Raw genomic sequence first — 27,580 nt, 5'->3', positions numbered from 1 at the left:
GTTAAGATTCTTCGAGTCTCAAGTAATAGAAAACTCAGCTCACGATGGCTTAAGCCAAAAAAAAAAAAAAAAAAATAGAGACATGTATTATCTTGCTTAGCATCAGCAAGTCAGGCATGTCCAGATACAGACGCAGTGTCATCAGGTCATGGATTCTCCATATCTCCTTATGTTTGCTCCTTTTCAAGTTAGGATCTCCTCCTGCAGTTGAAGCATCTCAACAGATTCAGTAGATTCAGGGCCACATACTTCTAGGTACAAATCCAGTGGAAAAGTTTGAGAGTCTTTACTCTGGTATGCCTATCTGAAGGCTCATGACATGCCATTGGTTCTGAAATGGGCATGTGTCCATCACTGAAACAAGCACTGTGTCAGGACTGCTCTGATTGGCTACAGCCACACCTGAAGCACAGAAACTGAGAGTGGGGAAGTGGTGGTTCCTGACAGAATTTTTGCTAGTGGGGCTGATGAACATTCAAACCACAGATGTTTACTTACTTGCAAGTGTTGTAGTTAACAGGACTTTACATTAGCTCTCATCTTTAGTGATGTATTTAAATCAAGACACTCTTATCTACCCCCTCATTAAGGAAATTTTGCAAGCCTCCAAGCGACTGCCCCTACCAGGCACTGAGACCGTCTTCTTTTACGAGTTGTAGAGTGCTGTAGGGGTTCGGAGCTCTGGCTGTGCCTTAGCATGGCACGCTGAAAGAGACCTGATTACAGCTCCTGCTCTGCCACCTATTCACTGGGTGAACTTGTGTTACGTTTCTTAACCTCTCCGTGCCTTATCTTCTGAGCACGAGATCTGTGCTGATCCCAGAGGACTAATGGGAAACTGAAAAGTCCGTATGTAAAATGCTTAGTCTTAGCTACTAGATACTACTCACTAAATTCCATTCTCGTGCATAAAAATGGGGCATCTGCCATGTAAGTGGTCCAGGGTATCATTGGAAATGTTTCCAGATCTCGGGTGCCTGAGCCTGCTGCTCTAGCGAGAGACCTGTATGAATAGAGGCAGAAGCCTTAGAGTAGACAAGGAACTCAAGGGGTAGTCCCATGCAGTTCCAGTCTTCAGAATGGTGTTGCCAAATTAAATCCATCGTACTGATGAAGCATGAAGATGTTAAGTGAGATACTAAGTGTCACAAAATTAATTTCATTCAATCAGCATTTATTTCTTGAGCATCTGCTATGTTCCAGGCACTAGGTACAAATTTTTAGTTATGAGATGAATAGTTACTAGGGATATACTGTACAACATGATGACTATAGTGAACACAGCTGTATGATATATAGGAAAGTTAAGAGAGTAAATCCTAAGAGTTCTCATCACAAATTTTTTTTTTCCTTTTTTTTTCTTTTCTTTGTATTGTATCTACATGAGAAGATGGTTGTTAGCTTAACCTATTATGGTAATCATTTCACAATATATGTAAATCAAACCATCATGCTGTGTGCCTTAAAATTATACAGTGATATATGTCAATTATTTCTCAGTAAAACTGGAAACAGAAAAAGTAAAATACACAAAAATTAATTAAAAAAACTTTTTTTAATTATTGGCAATAGATATATTCTGAGTCTTCACCAAAATAAATATACTATATTATTAATAACAGCTTGTGGCAGTTAAGTTTTATTATCCAGAGCGATGGAGGCCTCTTAAAAATAAGACACAAAAATCTTCCCTGCTTACAGAACAAAAAGCATTACATAATCATTTAATTTGGGGGATTCATGATGTCAGTATTCATCCTTTACTTTAGCTTTGCCAAGAAGAAATAATCCAAGAGAAAAAAGGGTCACCGTATCTACACAGCCACCTTAATTCTACTCCCTGGGCCCAGAATTCAACTCAGTACAGATAACTCTGGGCTAACTCTTAAGTCCTGCCTGCTTCCCTTCCCTTGCAAGTCAATTTCTCACCCCATTCACCGCTCCACCACCCGCAGTCTGTTCAGCTCTTATTTTCAAGTTCCTTGTTGTTCTGAATTCGATTGCATTTTGGCAAGTCACATGTTGCCTGCATTTTTATTGTTCAGAATTCTTCCTTTACCCTATTTACAATGACACTGCAAATTTGAGGTGACATCTTGTAACTGGGCATTAAGGCACACCAATTAAATCAAGTTATACAAAAATGTCTCTGGCGTGTATATCAAGTGCTTAATATATGTTACCTGCGGTTTTTCTTTTTTTTGGCAATGAATAAGCAGATTTCTTTCTTTTTCTTTCTTTTAACATCTTTATTGGGGTATAATTGCTTTACAATGGTGTGTTAGTTTCTGCTGTATAACAAAGTGAATCAGCCATACCAACACACATATCCCCATATCTCTTCCCTCTTACGTCTCCCTCCCTGTCCCACCCTCCCTATCCCACCCCTCTAGGTGGTCACAAAGCACCGAGCTGATCTCCCCGTGATATGCAGCTGCTTCCCACTAGCTACCTATTTTACATTTGGTAGTGTATATATGTCCATGCCACTCTTTCACTTCGTCCCAGTTTACCCTTCCCCCTCCCCATGTCCTCAAGTCCATTCTGTACGTCTGCGTCTTTATTCTGGTCCTGCCCCTAGGTTCTTCACAACCACTTTTTTTTTTCTTTAGATTCATATATATGTGTTAGCATACAGTATTTGTTTTTCTCTTTCTCACTTACTTCATTCTGTATAACAGACTCTAGGTCCATCCACCACTCTACAAATAACTCAATTTCGTTTCTTATTATGGCTGAGTAATATTCCATTGTATATATGTGCCACATCTTCCTTATCCATTCATCTGTCGATGGACACTTAGGTTGCTTCCATGTCCTGGCTATCGTAAACAGAGCTGCAATGAACATTGTGGTACATGACTCTTTTTGCATTATGGTTTTCTCAGGGTATATGGCCAGTAGTGGGATTGCTGGGTCATATGGTAGTTCTATTTTTAGTTTTTTAAGGAACCTCCATACTGTTCTCCATAGTCGCTGTATCAATCTACATTCCCAGCAACAGTGCAAGAGGGTTCCCTTTTCTCCACACCCTCTCCAGCATTTATTGTTTGTAGACTTTTTGATAATAGCCATTCTGACCAGTGTGAGGTGATACCTCATTGTAGTTTTGATTTGCATTTCTCTAATGATTAGTGATGTTGAGCAGCGTTTCATCTGTTTGTTGGCAATCTGTATATCTTCTTTGGAGAAAGGTCTGTTTAGGTCTTCTCCCCATTTTTGGATTGGGTTGTTTCTTTTTTTGATATTGAGCTGCATGAGCTGCTTGTATATTTTGGAGATTAATCCGTTGTCAGTTGCTTCATTTGCAAATATTTTTTCCCATTCTGAGGGTTGTCCTTTCATCTTGTTTATGGTTTATGTCAAAAGCTTTTTCTGCATCTATTGAGATGATCATATGGTTTTTATCCTTCAGTTTGTTAATACGGTGTATCATTGCTTGATTTGTGTATATTGAAGAATGCTTGCATTCCTGGGATAAACCCCACTTGGTCATGGTGTATGATCCTTTTAATGTGCTGTTGGATTCTGTTTGCCAGTATTTTGTTGAGGAGTTTTGCATATATGTTCATCAGTGATATTGGCCTCTAGTTTTCTTTCTTTGTGACATCTTTGTCTGGTTTTGGTATCAGGGTGACGGTGGCCTCGTAGAGTGAGTTTGGGAGTGTTCTGCTATATTTTCAAAGAGTTTGAGAAGGATAGGTGTTAGCTCTTCTCTAAATGTTTGATAGAATTCTCCTGTGAAGCCATCTGGTCCTGGGCTTCCATTTGTTGGAAGATTTTTAATCACAGTCTCAATTTCAGTGCTTGTGATTCATCTGTTTCTATTTTCTATTTCTTCCTGGTTCAGTCTCGGAAGGTTGTGCATTTCTAAGAATTTGTCCATTTCTTCCAGGTTGTCCATTTTATTGGAATATAGTTGCTTGTAGTAATGTCTCATGATCCTTTGTATTTCTGCAGTGTCAGTTGTTACTTCTCCTTTTTCATTTCTGATTTTATTGATTTGAGTCCTCTGTCTCCTTTTCTTGATGAGTCTGGCTAATGGTTTATCAATTTTGTTTGTCTTCTCAAAGAACCAGCTTTTAGTTTTATTGATCTTTGCTATTGTTTTCTTTGTTTCTATTTCATTTATTTCTGCTCTGATCTTTATGATTTCTTCCCTGCTACTAACTTTGGATTTTGTTTGTTCTTTCCCTAGTTCCTTTAGGTGTCAGGTTAGATTGTTCATTGGCGATTTTTCTTGTTTCTTGAGGTAGGCTTGTATTGCTATAAACTTACCTCTTAGAACTGCTTTTGCTGCATCCCATAGGTTTTGGATCGTCGTGTTTTCATTGTCATTTGTCTCTAGGTGATTTTTGATTTCCTCTTTGATTTCTTAGTGATCTCTTGGTTATTTAGTAGTGTACTGTTTAGCTTTTACGTGTTTGTATATTTACTGATTTTTTCCTCTAATGGATATCTAGTCTCATAGCGTTGTGGTCGAAAAGATACTTGATACGATTTCAATTTTCTTAAATTTACCAAGGCTTGATTTGTGACCCATGATATGATCTATCCTGGAGAATGTTCCATGAGCACTTGAGAAAAAAGTGTATTCTGTTGTTTTTGGATGGAATGTCCTATAAATATCAATTAAGTCCATCTTATTTAATGTATCATTTAAATCTTGTGTTTTCTTATTTATTTTAATTTTGGATGATGTGTGCATTGGTGAAAGTGGGGTGTTAAAGTCCCCTTCTATGAATGTGTTACTGTCAATTTCCCCTTTTATGGCTGTTAGCTTTTGCCTTATGTATTGAGGTGTTCCTATGTTGTGTGCATAAATATTTACAATTGTTATATCTTCTTCTTGTATTGATCCCTTGATCATTATGTAGTGTTGTTCTTTGTCTCTTGTAATAGTCTTTATTTTAAAGTCTATTTTGTCTGATATGAGAATTGCTACTCCAGCTTTCTTTTGAATTCTATTTGCCTGGAATATCTTTTTCCATCCCCTCACTTTCAGCCTGTATGTGTCCCTGGGTCTGAAGTGGGTCTCTTGTAGGCAGTATATATACAGGTCTTGTTTTTGTATCCATTCAACCAGTCTATGTCTTTTGGTGGGAGCATTTAATCCATTTACATTTAAGGTAGTTATTGATATGTATGTTCCTATTACCATTTTCTTAATTGTTTTGGGTTTGTTACTGTAGATATTTCCTTCTCCTGTGTTTCCTGTCTAGGGAAGTTCCTTTACCATTTGTTGTAAAGCTGGTTTGGTGGTGCTGAATTCTCTTAGCTTTTGCTTGTCTGTAAAGGTTTTAATTTCTCCCTCAAATCTGAATGAGATCCTTGCTGGGTAGAGTAGTGTTGGTTGTAGGTTGTTCTCCTTCATCACTTTAAATATGTCCTGCCACTCCCTTCTAGCTTGCAGAGTTTCTGCTGAAAGATGCAGCTGTTAACCTCATGGGGATTCCCTTGTATGTTATTTGTTGTTTTTCCCTTGCTGCTTTTAATAATTTTTCTTTGTATTTAATTTCTGATAGTTTGATTAATATGTTTCTTGGCATGTTTCTCCTTGGATTTTTCCTGAATAGGATTCTCTGCGCTTCCTGGACAGGATTAACTATTTCTTTTCCCATATTAGGGAAGTGTTTAACTATAATCTCTTCAAATATTTTCTCAGTCCCTTTCTTTTTCTCTTCTTCCTCTGGGACCCCTATATTTTGAATATTGGTGGGTTTAATGTTGTCCCAGAGGTTTCTGAGACTGTCCTCAATTCTTTTCATTCTTTTTTCTTTATTCTGATCTGTGGTAGTTATTTCCACTATTTTATCTTCCAGATCACTTATCCATTCTTCTGCCTCAGTTATTCTGTTATTGATTCCTTCTAGAGAATTTTTAATTTCATGTATTGTGTTGTTCATCATTGTTTATTTGCTCTTTAGTTCTTCTAGGTCCTTGTTAAATGTTTCTTGTATTTCCTGCATTCTATTTCCAAGATTTTGGATCATCTTTACTATCATTACTCTGAATTCTTTTTCAGGTAGACTGCCTATTTCCTCTTCATTTGTTTGGTCTGGTGGGTTTTTACCTTGCTCCTTCATCTGCTGTGTGTTTCTCTGTCTTCTCATTTTGCTTAACTTACTATGTTTGGGGTCTCCTTTTCGCAGGCTGCAGGTTCTTAGTTCCCGTTGTTTTTGGTGTCTGCCCCCAGTATCTAAGGTAGGTTCAGTGGGTTGTGTAGGCTTCCTGGTGGAGGGGACTGGTGCCTGTGTTCTGGTGGATGAGGCTGGATCTTGTCTTTCTGGTGGGCAGGACCGCATCCGGTGGTGTGTTTTGGGGTGTCTTTGACCTTATTATGATTTTAGGCAGTCTCTCTGCTAATGGGTGGGGTTGTGTTCCTGTCTTGCTAGTTGTTTGGCATAGGGTGTCCAGCACTATAGCTTGCTGGTCCTTGAGTGGAGGTGGGTCTTAGCATTGAGATGGAGAGCTCTGGGAGAGCTTTTGCCATTTGATATTACGTGGAGCCTGGAGGTCTCTGGTGGACCAGTGTCCTGATCTCAGCTCTCCCACCTCAGAGACACAGTCCTGACACCCGGCTGGGACACAAAGACCCTTTTGGGAAGTCTGCGGTCTTCTGCCAGCATTTAGTAGGTGTTCTGTAGGAGTTGTTCCACACATAGATGTATTTCTGATGTATTTGTGGGGAGGAAGGTGATCTCCATGTCTTTCTCCTCCGCCATCTTGAAGACCTCTCCTTACCTACTGTTTTTAGTTCTAGTTTTATCATGATTTCATCTGTAGTTAGGCTTCTATTTTGAGCACAATTCAGTAATTCATCCTCTAATGCTATTTCATACCTAGTTCAGTTTAATTTTTTAGGTAGTTGTAATTAAGACTGTAAATTCTTTAAACGGGGGTCATGCTTTCCATTTCTCTGCATGCTCTAAGTAGAAATCATGAAAATGATACTCGCAACAATCTATTATACCTTTATGTCATTACAGCCATCCTCTAGGGTTGGATTATTATACCATTTAATAAATGAAGAAGCTGAAACTCACATAGGTGATAGTTGTAGAGCCACAATTCAAATTTAGATCATGTCACTGCAAATCCAGTTCTCTTAACCACTATGATAAATTTCTAAACTACATATCATAGTGCCTTGTGTGATAATCACCAGTAAAGGCTTATTATTTTGAAAGTCTTGTTTGGTTCTTCTCCTTTCCAGATGGACCCCCATGAGAACATATTACTGAGCACTCTTGAGATAAAAAATGAAATGGCCACTTCCGAGGCTGTGCTGGGACTTGGAGACCCCAGGAGCACAATGCTGGCCTGCGATGCCTCCAGCATCCAGTATCGGAAAGCCGGGTTACCCAGGCATAGTTTTGGCCGAAATGCCCTGGAACGGCACGTGGCACAGAAGAAAAGCCGCCTGCGGAGACGCGCCTCCCAACTGAAAATCACCATCCCCGACTTGACTGATGTGAATGCCATAGATCGGTGGTCCCGCATATTCTTCCCAGTGGTTTTTTCCTTCTTCAACATCGTCTATTGGCTTTACTATGTGAACTAAAACATAGCCTCCCATGGGAAGCAAGGACTAGATTCCTCCTCAAACCAGTTGTACAGCCTGACGTAGAACTTGGAAAACACATCACTCCAGGACAAAAGTGATGCTAAAATACCTTAGTTGCTGGCCTATCCTGTGGTCCATTTCATACCATTTGGGTTGCTTCTGCTAAGTCATGAATACACTAAGGTCCCTGTGGTTTTCCAGTTAAAATGCAAGTGATTTGTACACATGCTGGCAAGACTGAGTCTGAGTGTCCCACTTTATCTGCTTAGTACACAGCCTATACGGAGGGCAGTCATTTAGAAGATACTCTAGAAGGGTCAATAGCGTCATCAGTCATTTTGCAGAGAAGCGGTCATACCCAGATACTTCCCATCTTCCTTCCTAAGGTTGGCATGTGATCTGCCATGCCACGCAGACATGCTAACTGAAGATGGTCTATGCCTGTCTTATTAAGGTGATAATGGTGCCATGGGAAGTTAATTCCCACTGGATTGTAGAAGGTTCTCATGTAGTTCAAACAGGATAGGGAGAGTCAAGACAGAGACTCAGGAAACCATTTTGGCCAGGCTCTGTTTGCTTGAGCATAGGAATCAACTCCAACATCTTCCACTTTGACATTTAGAGAAGGGGAGACTTCTGAACGTTTTCATGCATGGGGGCCAAAGAAATTTTTCTAAAAGGCTATTTCCGAGGTCGTTAAACTAAGAGTTAATAACCCAGAGCAGAGTGGAAAATCCAGAAACAGCTGTTGTAACAAAATTAAAGCAAGTGAGCAGCATGACCCTTATCAGCCCCTTGCAGCATCTGGTCCACACATACTGTGTTCAGTGGCGAAAGGTAGAGCGGGAGACATTTTTTTCCTCCAACCTCACAAGCTTTTGACAGCATACCTAGAGAGGTTTTTATAGTTTATCTAATAAAAAGACAACCCCCAAATAGAAAAGTTAGTGGAATTAGAAGCATCTTAGGTTACACTGGGAGTCATTCCAATATATGAATATAAAGCACAGACAGAGCTAGCACTTTTCTCAGACAGTGTCAGCTGTCTCTACAACATTTTCCTACAGTTTATTTCTGAATTTAATAGGTTATTTCAAAGGAAGGATTTGTTCATTTCTTTAGAGGATTAATGGTTTTTTCCAACTTTTCTTACTTCTGAAATTCTGATTATATTCTTAACAGACAGACAAAGTAAGGCTTTGGAGAGCTTTTGAGAGAACTATGTTTCCTTATGTGCAGTGAAGTTCACCTTTGTATCTTTCATAGCAAACAGTACTTCAAAGATTATGTGCACAAGTAGGGTTACTTTGTAGGTTTGCTGGGTTTGATTTTTTTAAGGGTGATTTCATTGTGTATGTTGCAATCTGCCTAATCAAAGAAAATAGGAAAAGTCATGCAAAACAGAATAATATTAACATGGTGAATGTTATGAGCCTCAGTTGATACTGCAGAAAAATATATAACATAATCAGGCAGGCACGATGTATTGTTTTTATTCAATTTTTAAATTATGTCATTGTGCTTCTTTCTCTACTAATTGGATATATGCATTCATATGTTGGACAGGAAAGAGAATAAGCTAATATATTTTATTCTGTCAGTGTGCGGTTCGTATTTTGCATTTCTCGGAGAAAATAGTGAATTGCTCATTTTTCCTTAGAGTTTCATTTGATTGAACTTTTTCTTGGAGGATGACTTTGCTATTTCTATTTAAAAAATAAACACTTCTTTTCAGAGTAACATCCCTAATTGTGCATAGTAGCCAAGACCAGTATCTGCCTGTGGATAAAATGTATGTTTTCTTTCCCTGATGATTCAGCAGCTTCAAATATGATGGAGTCCTGCTGCCCTTCTATTTCCACTATTAGAGAAAAAAAAAGTTTAGCATCCAGCTTTCTGAATTTGCCCCCCCCCCAAATGGGATGATATTTTTTTTCACCAGCATAGGGAACTCTGGCCCTTATTTTTTTGATTATACACTTGAACACCTCTGAGTATGATCTTTGGGCAGAATCCAACCTACATGCTGCCCCTGGGGCTCAGAGCAGAGATTCCTCAAGTTTCTCCGGGGACACACTTTCCCCTGGGCAATCATTTTGGGACATCACGCTAATAAAAGTGCCTGCCCCTTGTCACTAGGGCTTAAAGTTTGAGTAGCATATATCAGGAAGGAGCATATTGACAACTCAGGTGTACAACTCCAAAATGCCATTCTGGAAAGGTTTTTCTAGAGACAACTCAGAGCTCCAATCTAAAAGTGGGCTCTTAATTGCAATTATCATAAAAGCCATAAAAATCTTTCATATTGTCATTATGGTTACAACAAAATTTTGATGTCCAGGGAAGTCAACAGAGAAATCTAGATCAAAGTGGACAGAAGCAGCTTTGCAACATGAGCCTCAAAAGCATATGACCAGGGATTCATTTCCGCCTGCAGTGATAAGAAAAATCTAGGGAAAAGGAGAAGATGGGACCTTGAAACAGAAGCCCTAGAGCGAAATCCATATATTGGCATTCAGTAACCATGTAGGTAGAAAAAACTGCCTCATCCTGCCCAGAGATAACAGTAGATATAGAATTTATTCTTAAACTGTATTTTTATTGTATTTGAATCGGATTTTAGGCACCAAATTGGGGGAGGGCCAGGGAGCGGTGCTAGATCTTTAAGTCTTCAAAAAGACCAGTCAGCTTGATATCCAGTGTTTAAATTTAAGGACCACAAAAGTGTGTTTTGGCAATTCTGATATGGTATTACTATCAGTTTATACATATATGTATAGTTTTTCTTTTGGTAATAAAACAGCCAGATAGCCAGCAATTAAGGTGTTTTTCGTCTTTGTGAAATTCATAGGCAAATTCTGACTCTAAAATGCACAGTCTAAATGAAATCTTTGATCTCAATCTGTATATATATTGTACATGACTGCTAGTAGGTATGAAATGCATTTTCAGAACTGAAAACTCATGCAACATAATCATGTGTTTGCATAAGGAATGTTACAATTCTTTGTACTGCAATTCAATAACGGGAAAAGATTTAAGCAGTGCCATCTAGACCTTTTCTCATTTCTTCAAAAGCAGTGCTAAGTGAAAAAATAATAATAATAATAAAAATGGTTTAGGAACCGGAAGACTTTACATTCTAGCATTAGGAACACAAAAAATCTGTCAGCTTACAAAAGCACAATGCATAGAGAAAGTTCAGTGGAATGCATAATGGGGAAATGAGTCACGTTTATTTTAATCAAGACCCGCATGAAATTGGCAACTAAGACAATTTCCATTTTCTATAGGTAACTGTTGTCCAATTTTATGATTAAAGTCATACTCAATAACAAAAACAGCCAACAAACAGGTCTACAACATATCTACATGTATATATGTGTATATATAGACCCATGTAAACATACATACATATATATGCATTCATATATTGGAAAACAAAAGGAATAAGCTAATATGTTTTATTTCCTTCATTAAATCAGTGTATGAATATTTTTCACTTGGCAACTGACAAATCAACATATTGAAACAAGTAATACAGGGTACTGAGCATTTCTCTATCAGCGAATCAATGCCTACAGTTCTTATGAACCACTGCACAGTTTGACACTACAATAGTACTGTACCTCAGAACATGGAAATTAACTAGTTCTCACATTGCTTGTCTACTTATTCTCTTTTTCAAGGAAACAAATAACATTGTCCATTGGTGATTTAAAAAGAAAAATGTCTTAAGAAAACACAAAATGATAAAAAAAAAAAAAATTCCTCCTAGGAGGAGGAAAAAAAAATAACTAAACCCCACCATGTTGGTTAGGGCAGATACTCTCAACTGTAGCAATCATGCCATTTTGCTGAGTATACAGAGTCCATGTAATGTGAGCAACCATAGCTTTCACTGAACGTGTGTAAATATTAAAACAGATTTCTTAAATATTTTTAACTTCTAATTTGTATTTTATGGTAAGGTAACACGCTAATTCTGTTTATGGCTTAAGTTGATGTGTTATTATGTAAATAATTAAACATGCTGTAAATGAATAGTCGATAGATACAAATAATTGTTTAGGTTTTTTTTCCTTAATTTTTATTTATTTTTTACTAAGTACAGTTGCTGCAGCCCCAGCAGAGAAATGTAAACATCCTTTTGCATAAATGGTTTGGGATCCCAGACAGAAGGGTTTCAATTTGCTATCACACAGACACACAGACACACACACACACACACACACACAACACACATACTCTTTTACTTGCCAGCTCAGTCATTCCCACTCTTGCCCCTTCTATGGGAAATACTATAGTGTTTATGTAGTCGATGAAACAACCAAGAGATAGCCTTAGAAATGGCAACTGGGAAAAGCAGAAATGATCATTGATTACTTGATAGAATTTTTTATATGTAAGAGTTTAAGAAATCAAAGATCATAACTTAAATCTCAATTTTCAAAGAGTAAAGGTTTATATTGATGGCACTTGAGGAAATAAAAATGCTTACTATTCATACCTGCTCCAGAAATGTGTTACACATAATACATAGAGAAGACCTTTTTTTTAATAATAGCATTTTGTCCTTAGGTAGTATTGTTCCTTTTAACCAAAGACTCCAGAATTATTAAAAAAATAAATAAGGAAAGGAAAAAGAAAAAATGAGGGAAAACGGGAAAAAAAGACACTGCTTCACACCAAAGGTTTAAAAAATATTTTCCACATACACTAGGAACATTGTAAAAAGTAGTAAGGAGCCAACAGAATGCTAATTAAGATACCACACTAAACAAGTCATTTAAGAAAAAAAACCACTTAAATATCTATTAGTCATTTGCAAATTGAAGTAAAACATTTCTGTAAATCCATAGATGAATGCAAAACGCTGACATCGGGTTTTAATTTGCTTTGAGAATTTGTTTTGTGAAAAAGGTAGATGTGATCCAAAATGAAGAACACATCTTTGTGTTTTTTTAACTTTAAAACCAAATGTCTCTTCCCTGTCACATGTCATTATTCTGATGCCCATATGTGTGTCCTGGCACCATCTGAAGCAAGTTGACACTTTCGTCAGCTTGTATCTTTCTCTTTTTAGTTCAATAATTTGAGTTCAGTGGTCATTTTAAACATATTAATTCAAAGTTGAAAATACTTTAAATTCCATAACATTTTAAAGTTTTTATTTGCATGGGTGTTTAAATAGTTCTGTTATGAGTATTGTCCCTGCACAGTTCTGAATTGTCCTTTTATAAAAAGTGATATTCTAGTTTCTTCACAATGTAGTGATTATCAGCCTTACTAATTACCCTGTAGCCTTTCTTAATATGCGCATAATGCACATTTTCCAGTGGCTAGAAAATGCAAAACACAAGTGGATATCATTGCATCTATTTTCATGTCTTTCTAAAAAACAGGACTACTACAATCTCTGGGATACATGAGATAGTAACAAATGAGGGTTATAAATGCGTAGCACATAAGAATTATTTTCTTGGATTTAAACATTACAGCCACTTTCAGCATGTAAATATATAATAATGTTGGCTAGTGTGTAATTCTTGAACTAAGAAGTATAAATAAAACTTAAAACGATGTGTGTATAAGTGGTTTCATTGAGTTCAGAAGTTTTTTGATCTATGACTATGAGTTAGATTGTAGAATTATAGCTTTTCTAAAAAGCAATAAAAATTTGGGAACTTGGGATGGGCTCTAGGGCAGACTTGAGTTTGAGCTCTGATTTGTCACATATTAGGTGTATGATTGCGCAGCTATCTAATCCATCCGCCTCTCATTTTTCTTATCTGAAGAAAAAAATATAATTGTACCTCCTTCATAGAGCTGTTGTATAGTTGAAATGAAATAACCCGTAAGAAGTCCTTAGCATAGTACAAACACGTTAAGTGGTGTGTAAACAGTAGATGACAGTAGATAATAGCAACAACAGTAGTGTTGCTATTATTAATTATAATCGTTACTAGAATATTCAGCATGTTTTATCACGAATTCTATCATGATACCTAAAACGTCATAGTAATTATTAAATGTTCTCTTAGGTTATATACTTATGGGTAATTAATTAAGAACTTGGCTTCAATCATGAAAATATATGACAAACGTGATTCATTTAACATTCTACATATATCCTCTGAAGACGTTACACTAAGTACTTTGTGAATTGAATACTTACTTAATCCTTACCATATTCCTAAGAGTAGCAGAAATTCAAGATCAGAAAGAATAAGTACCTTGCCCATGAGAGTAGAAGAACTTGGATTCCTACCCAGCCTGGACTCACCCGCAATTCCTTGCAAATTCCACCTCATCATTAAAAGTGGGTGCCCAGGCATGTTCAGTTCTCATTCATTTTGGTCATTTCCCAAGAAACATTTGCTGAGAGCCTGCCATCTGCCAGACCTTGTAATGCTAGTGGAAAATTAGTGCTTAGGCTCACAAGGCCCCTACCCTCTTGGATTATATGGAAGCTCTCAAATGCATGGGAACTCTCCTGAGGCCAGCTAATTAGTTGGGGACAAGCCTAGTGTCTTTCACTCTTATTGACTTTCAAATGTCCAAATAGCACCTCATAGACTCTGTCCACCTGAGCAAGGCAGCCTGTCAGGGCAAAATTGTCCAATAAAGTCATGATTAAAAGGAGCTATAGCTACCAAGGGATGACACTACCGAAAAAACTCACCTATAGTGAAGACCCAGTTCCTGCCAGCTTACATTGCAAATTGCAAATCGTATCATCTAGAAATGTACAATTCTTCCATTGGCATTTGCTATCTTTCATGCTAACTTTCAACATTTCTGTCCAGCAGAGAGAACACATGTACGCTCAAATCCATAAACACGTTCATATAACTGGTGGTGCGTGCGTGCGTGTGTGTGCGTGTGTGTTCATGAGCCTGTGTGGGCGGGGTATGCTGAGAGGGCCAATAGGAAATGCTACTGTAGGTGGGGTCATGGTCTATTACTTACCTTGGGAGGAGAACATTCCCAGATATTTCCCCCCGAAAAAGCTAATCAATTGGCAACGAGAAAATTCCCCCACTCATATTCTAACTACTATAATTTCCTAAAGTGAAACTACCCTTGATCTCTTCTGAAACTTGTTCTAATTATGAAATATCATATGACATTTCCCATACAGAGTATTTTTGTAAACTGTTAGATCCACCTCCCAGAATAATACCAGTTTAGTGAGAAAAATTCTCAGGGATGGCAGGAGACACAATCAGTCCACAGTCCTTGATTTCCTAAAGCAGACGGCAACAAAATAAACACATTCTTGTCTCTTCAAATCTCTGTATCAGAGCGTTAGCCAAATGTGCACATTACCTACTACAGCATCACCCCACCACATGGCCTAGAACCAAGGAATGATCATGGGATGACAAGTTCCAGACAAGCCCCAAACGATTAGGCTTCTTAGGCGGTCTTCTTATCAAGGTCTTGATTTGTGCATGTTCTGATCTTTCCTTTTGTTTCAGGTAGCCAACTAGGTCATTAGTATTTATATATATATATATGTATCTTTTCATTTCAGAGATTTGTATTGGATAGAAAGGAGACACTGCTGGAAGATACTCAGAGATGATGCTTAGCACCCCACAGGCACTGAGGAACATGAGTGTCTTTCAGGGTAAGGAGAGAGGGAGGGATGCTTTCTCTGAGACTGGGAAGGAGAAAAGCAGCAGGTTCCAGGCAAGTGGAGACCTGCATACCATTCAGCGGTAGTGACCTGGGGAAATGGCAGACCTCGGAGCAGATGGCCCAATGAAGCTTAGGAAGCCAGCCCGTGGCACTGGCCCAGGTGTGCCGCTAGAGTGGCAGTCTTTGACCCATGAAAGAATCAAACAGGCTGGAACATGGAGTAGAAAAGAAATGTGGTTTTTTTTTCCTCTATAGCTTCATTTAAGATGTTAGATTCATCACTGCACTCCCATCTGCTGGGACCTAGTGGGCCCTTGGTCACTCCACCCTGGAAAGTGCTGAGACTCAACAGCATGAATTTGATATTGGATCAGTAATACAGTATTTCTAGTAATAGATGTCCAAAGGGAGGTGGGGAATAATTGGTTCCAGGTCTGAAAGTCAAAAGGCTAATGAGATACAAAATTTAGTTAAAGGATTGATATATCTTATGTCTTGGAAGCTCAAACGTGTACACAGGGCTTAATGAAATTGTAGACAAATAACATAGGCCTGGTGTAATACAATAGGGAGTGGTGGGGACTGTGGGTAACTGGGGAGAAACAAGCTCTATCTAAAGAGGCGGTCACTACTGAGCACCATCCAGTTGTCGTCTTGAGGAATTGCAAGCCTAGTGATGCCAGATTAATCTGAGAATGCAAGAAGCCCCCATGGCACTGAATCTTTTACTTCATGGGCAGGTACAGTAAGGCCGGAGAGACACAGAAACTTTTATCTTTCTTGTGCCAAAAATCCATGCTGAGGTTTTAGAGTCATAATCCTCAAACCGAGATTGAGGAAGGAGCATATGACAAGCTCCATGAGAGTGTGTGTAGAGTGAACAAGCTTCTATGCCATTATAGTGGTGGAATGATCAGTTTTCTTCCCTTTCCTGGAAGCCGACACCTTATAAATGTAAGAAAGTAAAATACTTTCGTGTACCCTCAAAACAAAAAATAGAGAAACTTTTTTAGTAGAAATAGGTACAGAAAATTGCCAGCAGAAGTTTTCACGAGGTAAACAGTCTGGTTGGCTTTTAGATCACTCACTCGGAGGGCTTTTGTCTCCTACCGGTAGAGCAGAAGCGCCTTACTCTCCCCCAACACCTCCTGGGCCCACTCAGCAGGCAAATGGCCCTGACTGAGTATAAGACAGAGCCACCAGAGCAGGGATTTGGGAGAGGAGCAAAGAGTCCTGAAGGGGCAAGGAACTGCTGGGAGAGCAATGAAGGGAGAAAAGGGAGGCGAGGGTGGAGGCTCTGTGGCACTTTGTCACTGATGGGGTGGAGGGGGGTCATGGGCCCTAAGATTCTCCTAGACTATGTCAACTCCGGGGATGAAGCATGGGCACAAACTCAGTGGGCAAGGGAAGCTACCCACGCATTTCCACCTCCCCAAAGACCCTGTGTAGACTGGAATTTAGTGAATGAACCTGAAAGTGAAGAACTAATAAAAGGTCCTGCTCTCCACCGCTCTCCTCTCCGCGACACCCCTGCCCGCGGTGTGGCGTTGGTGACCCCTCAGCACCCCGAGCCCTGCTGACCCGTCCTCCTTCGGCCAGAAACCCTCCTCCTGGTACCGCGCGGGAGGCACGGGGCCTCTGAGCAGAGCGGCGAGTCCGCCGCCCCAGTCTCTTTCCCTGGCGGCGCCGGCTTCTTCCGTAGGACAATATGTTCAAGAGAATGGCTGAATCTGGGCCTGACTCCGGCGGGAGAGTGAAGGGGGTTACTATCGTTAAACCAATCGTTTATGGTAATGTTGCTCGATATTTTGGAAAGAAAAGAGAAGAGGATGGGCACACCCATCAGTGGACAGTATATGTAAAACCATATAGAAATGAGGATATGTCAGCATGTGAAGAAAATCCAATTTAAATTACATGAAAGCTATGGCAGTCCTTTAAGAGTTGTTACTAAGCCTCCATATGAAATTACTGAAACAGGTTGGGGTGAATTCGAAATAGTCATCAAAATATTTTTCATTGATCCTAATGAAAGACCTGTAACCCTGTATCATTTATTAAAACTATTTCAATCAGACACCAATGCAATGCTGGGAAAAAACACAGTGGTTTCAGAGCTCTATGACAAATGATATTTCAAGACACAACAGCGATGATACAACAATTATTAACAACATCTCGTCAGCTTACCTTAGGATCCTATAAGCATGAAACAGAATTTGCAGAACTTGAAGTGAAAACCAGAGAAAAATTAGAAGCTGCGAAAAAAAAAAACCAAGCTTTGAAATTGCAGAGCTTAAGGAGAGATTAAAAGCAAGTCGTGAAACTATAAATTGTTTAAAAAATGAAATCAGGAAACTTGAAGAAGATGATCAGACAAAAGAAATATAAACGGTTCTGAAGAGAACTCGATAGTAAATGAAACTAAAATAAGGTGGAGTTTAACGGAGAGATGGGCTACAAATGCTGCAATGTTTCTTAGAGGAACTGCACATATAGTTGTCAGCCATAGATTTCTCAGCAATGGGGGCAAAGTGTTTGTACTTTACAAGCAATCTTTAATGAGAAATATATGTGTATAATGCTGTATAGGCATTTTATCAACCCATTTCAGGGTAGTTCTGTGATATTAAGCACAATTTTAAAACATTTTGATTGCATTGTATGTATAGCTTATCCTTTTGACAGACATCAAAATTTCATTATAAAGTATAACTTGTACAAATTTTGTACTTCCCTAGAAGTTAGAATTCGTGGTAAAATTAATGTGTATGTTTAATTTCTTAAGTTCTTACCTGCCCCCATCCCAACTCTTTTGTATCTGATGTGCCCAGTGCCCAGTAAGCACAATAAGTGTAGTTTACAGATGATTAAAAAAAAAAAAAAAAAGAACTAATAAAAAAAAGTATCCAGAAATTTCTGAGATGAAGCAGCAATGGCTGGAGAGGGGAACTGCAAATGCAAAGAAGAAATTTCATCCTAATCACAATAATAAAATGTATTATTGGGGGCTTCCCTGGTGGCGCAGTGGTTGAGAATCTGCCTGCCAATGCAGGGGACACGGGTTCGAGCCCTGGTCTGGGAGGATCCCACATGCCGCGGAGCAACTGGGCCCGTGAGCCACAATTACTGAGCCTGCGCGTCTGGAGCCTGTGCTCCGCAACAAGAGAGGCCGCGATAGTGAGAGGCCCGCGCACCGCGATGAGGAGTGGCCCCCGCTTGCCACAACTGGAGAAAGCCCTCGCACAGAAACGAAGACCCAACACAGCTATAAATAAATAAATAAATAAATTAAATAAATAAATAAATAAATAAATAAATAAATAAAATACCTAGCATATATATTTAAAAAAAAAAGTATTATTGGTTGATAAACAAAACAGTTTGAAAATCACTAATCCATAGTGATGAGCAGAAGAACCTGCTCCCACCTTGGTGTCCTGGGAAAGGAGAGAAGGAGGAAGAAAGGGAAGAGGACAAGACGAAATAAAGGGAGGAAGGAAAGAAGAACCTGAGAAATATTTCCAGCACCTGACACTCTCCCCTCCCAGACTGTGATATGAATTCAGTTCTCTAAACAACTCTGTGAGGTGTGAACTGTTGCCGTATCTATGTTGCAGATAAATGGCAATGATTGGTATTGCATCCCAGAGCTGGCCAACTCCAAATCCCACGCCCTTAACCCCTTAACTTACTTAGCTGCTACCCGATACATTCCACAGCCTCAGTTTAGCTTTTGGAGATACAGCATCTTTGACAGTGAAATTAGAAACAAGTCCAAAATCTTTAGGGGATTAAAAAGAAGAGAGAAGTGTTTACTCCTAAGTTTCCATTTTATGTTTATAGGCTTACATTTTTAAAATGTTATTTTTAAAAGCTGAGAATTGTCAAATTCTAGATATTTTTGATGTTCCCCTTAATTTATTTGGGTGAGAGCAGAGAGCTGTTGAAAGAAATCAAGTAACTTAAACACATCTTTCAAAGGATTTTGAAAATCTACTTTCTTTCTCTCTTTCTCTTTAAATATCATTATCTTTTCTCTGTCTTCATTTTTTAAAATTATGAATTACAAAAGCAATACTTTTCAGTGTGGAAGACTATGTTGTTGTTGTTATTTATGTCTCAGCAGTAAAGGTTGGACTTTCTTTATAGCTAAGACAACACAGAGAGAGAAAGCCCGCCTCTCTTGTCAACTGGTCAACTGGACATGAGTAAACCTGGCCAGTAGAAGTTTCCCAGGAGATCAAGAGAGTTTCTGAATGTGCAGGCTAATAAATGCTCCTGAAATTGTGTGAGATTCATGGCAGGGAAATATCAGGGTTCTTGGAACATCAGTACAGGAGTGGCCCAGGGTAGAGTTCATGTTTCTCATTCTCTGAGTGGACCAAGCCTGACAAAAAAATGGAAGGATTCTTTTTACACCTAGTTTTCTCTCCACGCTTCAAAACACCCTTGGATGGATCATAGATCCATTTGAGGTTGGCACGTTTCAGAAGTGGCTTGCCAGCTCTTTATTTATTCATTCTCATTTCTCATTCGACTTGCCAGGAAGTCATTTGAACATTTAAAGAATCTCTCTTGGTAAAACAAAACTATGGATGCATACAAAGTACAAGAAGATTAATAAATAAAAACTTCTAAATGTTTGAGAATCTTTATCTAAAATTAAATTACAGGCGGGATCTTGCCAGTTTGAAGTGAGATTTTCCTGGTCCAGCTTTGGCAGATAGTAAGGACGCTGGCTCCTGGCTCTGGCTCTCATGCCAGGAGCAGTCTTGGAGCACTCAGGACAGCCTCTCTGAGATCCCTGGTGTGGAGTAGGCAGGGAAAAACAAATGCTCAGGGAGCTTCCCAAGCCTACATGGCATATGCAGAGCCTGGGAGTCCTCCTGCTTCCAATCTCCCCCTCTCAGCTATGTTAGTTAGGGTTTTACAGAGAGACAGAGCCGATAGGATGTGTGTATGTAGAGAGAGAAATTTATTTTAAGGAATTTTCTCGTGCAGTTATGGAGGCTGGCACATCTAAAATTTGAAAGGTAGACTAGCAGGCTGGAGACTCAGGGAAGGGCTAACGTTGCTATTCAAATGCAAAGACTCTCAGTCTGGAAGCTGGGAAAGACCTGATGTTGTAGTTCAAGTCCAAAGGGCATCTGCTGGCAGAATTTCTTCTCGCTCAAGGAAGTCAATCTTTTTTTCTATTCAGGCCTTTCACTGATTGGATGAGACCCATCCGCAATATGGAGGGCAATCTGCTTTCCTTAGAGTCACCGGTTTCAATGTTAACCTCATCCAAAAATCACCCTCACAGAAACATCCAGAATAACGCTTGACTGAGCATCATAGCCCAGTGGAGTTGACACATGAAATTAACCATCGCAATAGCCTATGTCGTTTTTATGTTTTTGGGGGGTTTCTTTTGTTTTTGTTTTTTAGTAAGGAAGAAGATATTTAATAATAAAGAGCAAATAATTACATGCTCTAAAAATGAAAATAAAAGCATAGGCACTCACTTTACCAGGTATCAAAACATATTAAAGTCTAATTGTCACTTCCCTTCTTATAAACCTTCAAACTTTCTACTTTAACCTAAGGAAAACCTTTAAATTTATCACTGGTACTCAAAGTCCTTTGTGATCTGTTTATTGCTCATTTCTAGATCTTGCTTTTTCATCCTGTCCTTGAGTCCCAAGCTCCCACCAGGCTGAATTACTTTCAATTCCACAGAGACAGTATTCATTCCCTTGCCTTTCTAGGCCCTTGCTCTTACTGTTTCTTCTTCCTGAAACATTTTGTCTCATCCCTAAAACTCCGTCTTTCATGAATTCCTATTCACATTTTCCAGGTAAAAACTTAAACATCACTTTATCTGGGGAGATTTCTTGACTGCAAAGACTGATGATGAATTCCCAGCACACAGCATCCTGCTTAACTATTTGTTAAATAACTGAATAAAATCCATGTGTTCTGCAGAACCAAAAGTAACCCCAAGTATGGGTAAGCATAGTATTAGGTGGCAGCACAAGCTATTTAATAGTGGACACTGGCTCATGAAACCAGCCTTCTTAGCGCTCTCTGGGTTTTGCTTCTGCTTCACTGATTGCCCTTCCTCAGAGCCCTTTGCTGGTTTCTCATCTGCTCCCCAACCACTTCATGCTGGAGTGCCTCAAATTGATATCTTCATTCCGTACTCCTCCCCTAAACTCCAGGGGCGTTTCTTGTTGTCTAGTTTCTTGACATTATATTTTGAATGTCTAATGGACATCTCAAATGTTCAAGACTGATCTTTCTTCCAAAGTTGGTGGCAACTTCAGTTGGTCTGGCCAAGACACCTGTAGTCATTTTATATTCCTCTTTTCTGCTCACCTTACTTCTAATTCATCTGAAAATCATGCTGGCTGTACCTTCAAAATATATCCAGAATCTGACTACTTCTCATCCTCTTCCCTGTTACCAGCCTTGTCTGAGTCACCACAATCTTTTATCAGGATTATTTCAACAAGGCTTCTAGCTGGTCTTCCTGTAGCTACCCCTTGCTGCCCTGCAGACTGTTTTCAACACAACAGCCAGACTGATCTTTTTAAAAGGCAAGACAGATCATAGAATTGTTCTGCTCAAAAGGCTATGATGCCTCTGTATTTCAATCAGAGTAAAAGCCAACTTTCTTAAAATGGTCTGAAAGTCTATACATAGCCCAAATCCCCACATGGGCCTAGCTGATGCTGGATCTTATTACTCTCCCCTGGTTCTCTGAGCTCCAGCCACAATGACCTTCCTGCTCTACTTCAGATGAACTAGACATGCTTCTGACCAGGGCTCACACTCTGTTCCTTCTGCCTGGAAGCGTCCTCCCAAGAATCTGCTTGAGTAATTCCCTCATCCCCTTCTGGCCTTTCAATAAGTCCTAGCCTTACTGCCCAATTTGGTACTGCCTTCTACTCCCTAACCACACCCACCCAAGTACACTTGACCCCATACCTGCCCTGCTTTTTATTTCTCCATCCATCATGTCATATAGTTGACTTATTTTTTATGCTCTTCATTTGGCATCTGTCTCTCCTGCTTAAGGGTATACATTCTAGCCTTTTTTTTTTTATTGATGTATCCCAATGTAGAAAAATATACATAGTAAGTATTTGATAAATATTTATTGGATAAACAAATGAACAACTTTAACAATCAAATACCAATATTGGGGAACTTATTAAAAGAATATTTACCTTGACCACAGCCAAAGATTCTAGATTAGTAAGTTTGGGGGTGAGACCAAGTGAACTGTATTTTTCATAAGCAACCTAGGTCTTGTCATGACCATCAGAGTTTTTGAACACTGCTGAAAACCACAGGGTCTTGATTTGGCTTGACAGTGGTAGTTCCTCTTAAAACTTTCTGAGTTTGCACATTAGGGTGTGGGTAAAGATTTTATTTTATCAATAAATGATCAGTTGATCCAAAGAGTATCCTACGTGGAGAAAAAAAAAGATTCTTGACCCATTCTCCTCTTGAATATTAATAATAATAAATATGCATGGGTATGTGCAGAGCTTAATGGGGAAAATAAGTATGCATTGGCTAGAATAGAGATATTCCTAATCTCTTTCTGCAAATGGTAATTCTTCCATTATGAGGTCTTTTATCCTGATACTTATTGACCCCGTGCCTCACCTTTCCACGTATCATGTTTATTTCTAACTCATGATTTTCTCTTCTCCCGACTCTGACACCTATTAGAAGAAAAGGGCTAACAATGAAAATGAGACTGTGATGTTTGATCCAGGTTATAAATACAAAAGCCCCACACTTTAAAAAATGGATACAGCCCTTAACTTGCTATATGATCTCAGGAACTACATTTCAACTCTCTCAAGCTCGGTTTCATCATCTATGAATGAAGGAATAATCTGGCATAATCTTTTGATGTGTATGGGGAGGCACTCTGTAAAGTGCAAAGTGCAGCACGCACTAAGACACTTTTAATATTACTAATAATAGTCCTCCATTTTCTGGATCCACAACAATAATGGACATCTGATATATTTTTCTGTCCATATTTTCCTCGGGACAGTGACTTACCAAAAACAGGGAGGATTAGACATGAGTAGTTCTCTCTAGGTGTAGGCAATAAGGTGATACATTGTCTGAAAAGAATTTTAAAACAATAATAAAATTGACTGAAATGTGGTCTGTTTTTTATTATCACCTTAAGCCCACAGGCTAAACAAAAGTCAGAGATAAAATGCTACCCCCGACTGGGTCAGACTCCTTCCATTGCCCCCACCTCCACCTTAGGTTCCTCCCTCTTCCACACATAATCCTTGTGATCTCCTAGGACTCACACCCCTGCAGACTCCAGAGTGAACACATGACCCAGACCTGACCAAGTATTCTATTGTATCCCTCCTGGCCGCAGTGATCTGTTGGAAGATAAATGAGTGACCAAGTCAGTCCAGTCAATGCCATGCAACCGTGGGACTTCTCTGTGGGGTGGGTAAGATACCTCTTTATTTCAGCAAGATTTGAGGATGGGTCAGGACATGAGTGTGGCAGCTTCTGGCAGCCATCCTGCCAGCACAAGAAGAGTCTGCCTGGGAATTGAGCCAACACAAATGAAAGCGGAGACAAGAAATGGGAAGACTGAGATCATGGCTAGATGGTGTCATTACATCACGCAGAGACACCTGTGCCTGCACTTTCTAGAATCACAGTCCCGTGCTAGTTTGATTTGGGTTTTGACCACTTACATCCTGAAAATCACCAAGATCAAAGACTTTGTTAAAGGAGATTGATTTACACTGGGAGGCACGTGAGTGGAAGGTTAGGTCATGTCGGAAGTAAAGCGTGAGGTGTCACCCAGTCAATGAAAGGACCTCAGTTTTACCACCTACAAAGTGAGAAATGGAAAAGTAGAAGAGATGATTGCTGGATAATTCAAATTCTCCTAATTCCAAACGTTTCTTAGCATAGCTCAGACATACCCTGGTACATGATGGAAATTTTGGAAACTGGTCCACATATGAAAATAGAAGGATTTTGAATCACCTGCCAAAACATAAATTAACCATATAAAACTAAGACACAGGATGGATGACATGGAATACCTAAGGTAATTAACATGCCTTTTGGCTTCCACAGCAGCTGATGTCAAAAGCACATGAGGTTTCTGTATTTACAGTTGTTCTGTTAATGCATTGTAATTACAGATGTAATCAAACATAAAAGTTTGATTTTTTTGCCTAAATGACACCTTTAATCACTTCTGAATAAGACACGACTCCAATTAGAGATATCTTCAGAAAATCACACCTAATGGCATCATTTATTAGAATTCTAAATAGGAGCTCTTTATTTCAATGCCGTCTCCCTTTAATCTGTTTTCCTAGAGAAGGGCATGGTTTCCCGTGCATTAAGGCCGCGGGTAAAATTCTATGACTGGAATTGAGCATAACAGATCCTCCACCAGAGAAATCACTAAACAAATTTTTTTCTCAATTAAAATAAATTCAACAAACTCTTCTGAGTACCCACCAAATGCCAAATAGTATTTTAAAATGTGTACGTGAGCAAGTCTTCAAACCTGTCCACAATAGATTTAGGATGTAATGGAGGTTGCAGATGCATGAGTTAGGCCTTGAAGTAGCATATGACTAGCAGAGAAAGGAGAGCATACTTCATGCACAAGGAATGGCCTGAGTGACCATGAAGTCTGGGAGGTGGAAGAAGAGAGATTACATTTGGAAATGAAATCATGTCAAGATGAGGTCATACTGGGTAAAGGATAGGCCCTAATCCAATGAATGCTGTCTTTATGAGAAGACATTTGGACACAGCGACACAGAGGAAGATGGTCATGTTAAGACAGAGATAGAAGCTGAAGTTGTAATATTGCAAGGTAAGGAATGCCAGGGATTGCTGGTGACCACTAGAAGACAGGAAGAAAGGAAGGATCCTCTCCTAAAGCCTTCAGATAGAGCATGGCCCGGCTGTCCACCATGAGAAGGGGATGCTCTTGAAGTCACTGAACCCAAAAAAAGAAAGGCAAAAGGAGTAGTTCTGATATCAACACCCTTTCCCAGCAGAGTGACCTCAGCAGACGAGCAAAGACTCATGAGCAACGAACAAATGGTTGGCACTGAGATTTAGAAGTTGTTTGCAATCTCGCATTATTTCATTAAAAAAAGAAAAAAAACATTAACCTAGTATTTCCTCTTGCTTTTTAGCTGCTTTTGCCACCCCAGCTTCTTTTTCTCTGACATTCCCAGAAGAAGCAGCTTTATTTGATAGCCAACTTTTTCTCTTTACCTGGTGATTCAACATCTTATTGTAGACACTTAACAGTTCATAATCTAGGATGAAAAGAATTTTTCCTGAAGCTGTAGGTCAACATGTCTCATGAGACAATTTCTTGTAAATTTCATTTCGTTTTTTTTCATGGAAAGGCATTTCTCCCAAAGACTAAGAACTTTGGCAGGAATAACCATAGCAACAATGAAAAAGCACTGGTTCTCTGTGCATCCTCGGTGCCTAGCATTATGCCCTGCACAAAGCAGGAACTCAGCTAGTATTCAATAGAGAAACATGTGAATGAGAGAACAAGCATGTTTTTGCTTTTATTTTAAGGCGAAAAATACATGAAAATATCCAAAGTGTCCATTTAAAAAAAATTAAAAATAGAAACAGCTTAGAAAGGGTGTCTGCTCAAATGGAATGGGGAGAGCTCTATGAAACTGCTGCAGCTTCAGTGCCAAAGGGAGGCAAGGGATATGACATTTTCCATAGAAATAAATGTCACAGTTAAAAAGCCAGGGCTTAACATCACAGGCCCTGGAACTGAAGCCCAGCTCTAGCCCCTGTTATGTGAATTTGGGGGCAAATTTCCTAATCACACCCTGCTTTCTTTGCCTTTTCTATAAACAGGGAGTGATAAATAACATTATCAATCTCAAAACTTTCTTTGTGAGGATTACATGTTTAATTACTATAAAATATTCAGCCACAAAGTAGGCACTGTTGTTATTTATTGCTACATCCCAGCCCAGATCACATTCCTTTTCTCTTTTATTCTCCTCATTAGCACACCCTTTGTGACACTTAATGCATTCTTTTCACAGCCTGGTTTCTTAATCATTCTTCTTAGAGCTCTTTATAATCTCTCTCTGTTAGGGCCCTTCAAGGTACAAGTAGCAGAAACCCAACTCAAATTATCTCAAGTCAAAAAGAGGGAGATGCAAGACGGAAGAGATATGGGAACATATGCATATGTATAACTGATTCACTTTGTTATAAAGCAGAAACTAACACACCATTGTAAAGCAATTATACTCCAATAAAGATGTTAAAAAAAAAAAAGAGAATCCATCTGCTTATATGGATAATAAGGAGAGATTCTTTTGGCCTCTTTAACCTCTCTGGTGTACAGCCTGATTTTAGCTCACCTTTTTATTCGAGAGAGAGAGAGGTGCTAAAATAGTGGCTCAAATTGTGAAACAGTAAAGAGCTATCTTTACCGATGAGCAAGATTATGGGGCAGCAATACTGTCTACGGCTACTGCATATACGGTGAGACCTGTATTCTTATAAGAGTTGTAGGTTGTATTCAGCATGTTAATGAAGCATGTGGAAACAGCGGAAAGGATAAATGAAGACCAGAAGAAAGAGATAAAGCCGTGCGAAAGATGTCATAAATGATAAAATACTGAGATAGTTTGGTTTGGAGAGGTAACATGTCGGCTCAACTTCATAGCTCAACTTCGTAGAAGTAACATGTTGGCTCAAATTCACAGGTAACTTTGTACAGGATGTAATTTATTGGTAAGAGGATGTTAACCAATTATTTGCTAACTTAACAGAGACCAAAATAAATGCCAATAAATTTAAGTGAAAGCAAAAAAGAGCTCAATTAGCAAAGAGTATCCTACTTTTGCCTTTTAAAAAATCTGAGTTTATTGCAAAAAGTGAATGTGGAATGTCTGACACTGGTAAACATTAAATATTAAGTAATACCATCATTGTTCTCAACACCAGTATTATTTGCCAGTAGCCTGCTAGGAACCATAAATTGAAAGGTGAACAGCCTCAGACCTTTCCCGTGTCCCTGAGAAACCTATGGTCTAGAGGGAGATCATTACTAGTTATATTTCTATCAAAGAGCTTGCTCTATTGAATCTCAGAATTTCATATTTTGCAGCTGTGTAGTATAGCAACTAATGTGACAGAATTTGTCACATCAATGTCCGTGACTGGGGAAACCCCTCCTCCCTTGTGGTAAGATCAAGGGCTTGGGGTCCAACTTTATGGTCACTCAGGACTGATTTCCAGTGATGGGTCACAGCTGCTTTCCATGAAGCCTTTCCATAAAGCTTTCCATGGTGA

The 27,580-nt window shown here is 39.1% G+C and overlaps 1 protein-coding gene and 1 pseudogene across 8 annotated transcripts in view; both read left to right on the top strand.

Annotated features, from left to right (window-relative positions):
• GABRB2 (gamma-aminobutyric acid type A receptor subunit beta2) overlaps positions 1-27,580 on the top strand; it is a 326,677-nt gene that overhangs the window by 285,393 nt on the left and 13,704 nt on the right. For 5 of the 8 annotated variants that reach the window (XM_007171423.3, XM_057541423.1, XM_057541419.1 and 2 more), the window contains one exon: positions 7,217-13,167. In XM_007171423.3, coding sequence (XP_007171485.1) covers positions 7,217-7,564 — 348 coding nt within the window. In that variant the 3' untranslated portion in view covers positions 7,565-13,167. Of the gene's footprint in view, positions 1-7,216; positions 13,168-15,107; positions 15,204-27,580 lie in introns of those variants that run through there. The other 3 variants (XM_057541425.1, XM_057541424.1, XR_009007236.1) reach the window with 2 other exon arrangements.
• Positions 16,851-17,605, top strand: LOC103009180 (YEATS domain-containing protein 4-like; annotated as a pseudogene).

The sequence above is a fragment of the Balaenoptera acutorostrata genome, chromosome 2, assembly GCF_949987535.1.
Source record: "Balaenoptera acutorostrata chromosome 2, mBalAcu1.1, whole genome shotgun sequence".
NCBI classification, from domain to species: domain Eukaryota; kingdom Metazoa; phylum Chordata; class Mammalia; order Artiodactyla; family Balaenopteridae; genus Balaenoptera; species Balaenoptera acutorostrata.
Note: the sequence above shows the minus strand (reverse complement) of the source record. Positions and strands in the feature narration are given on the sequence as shown.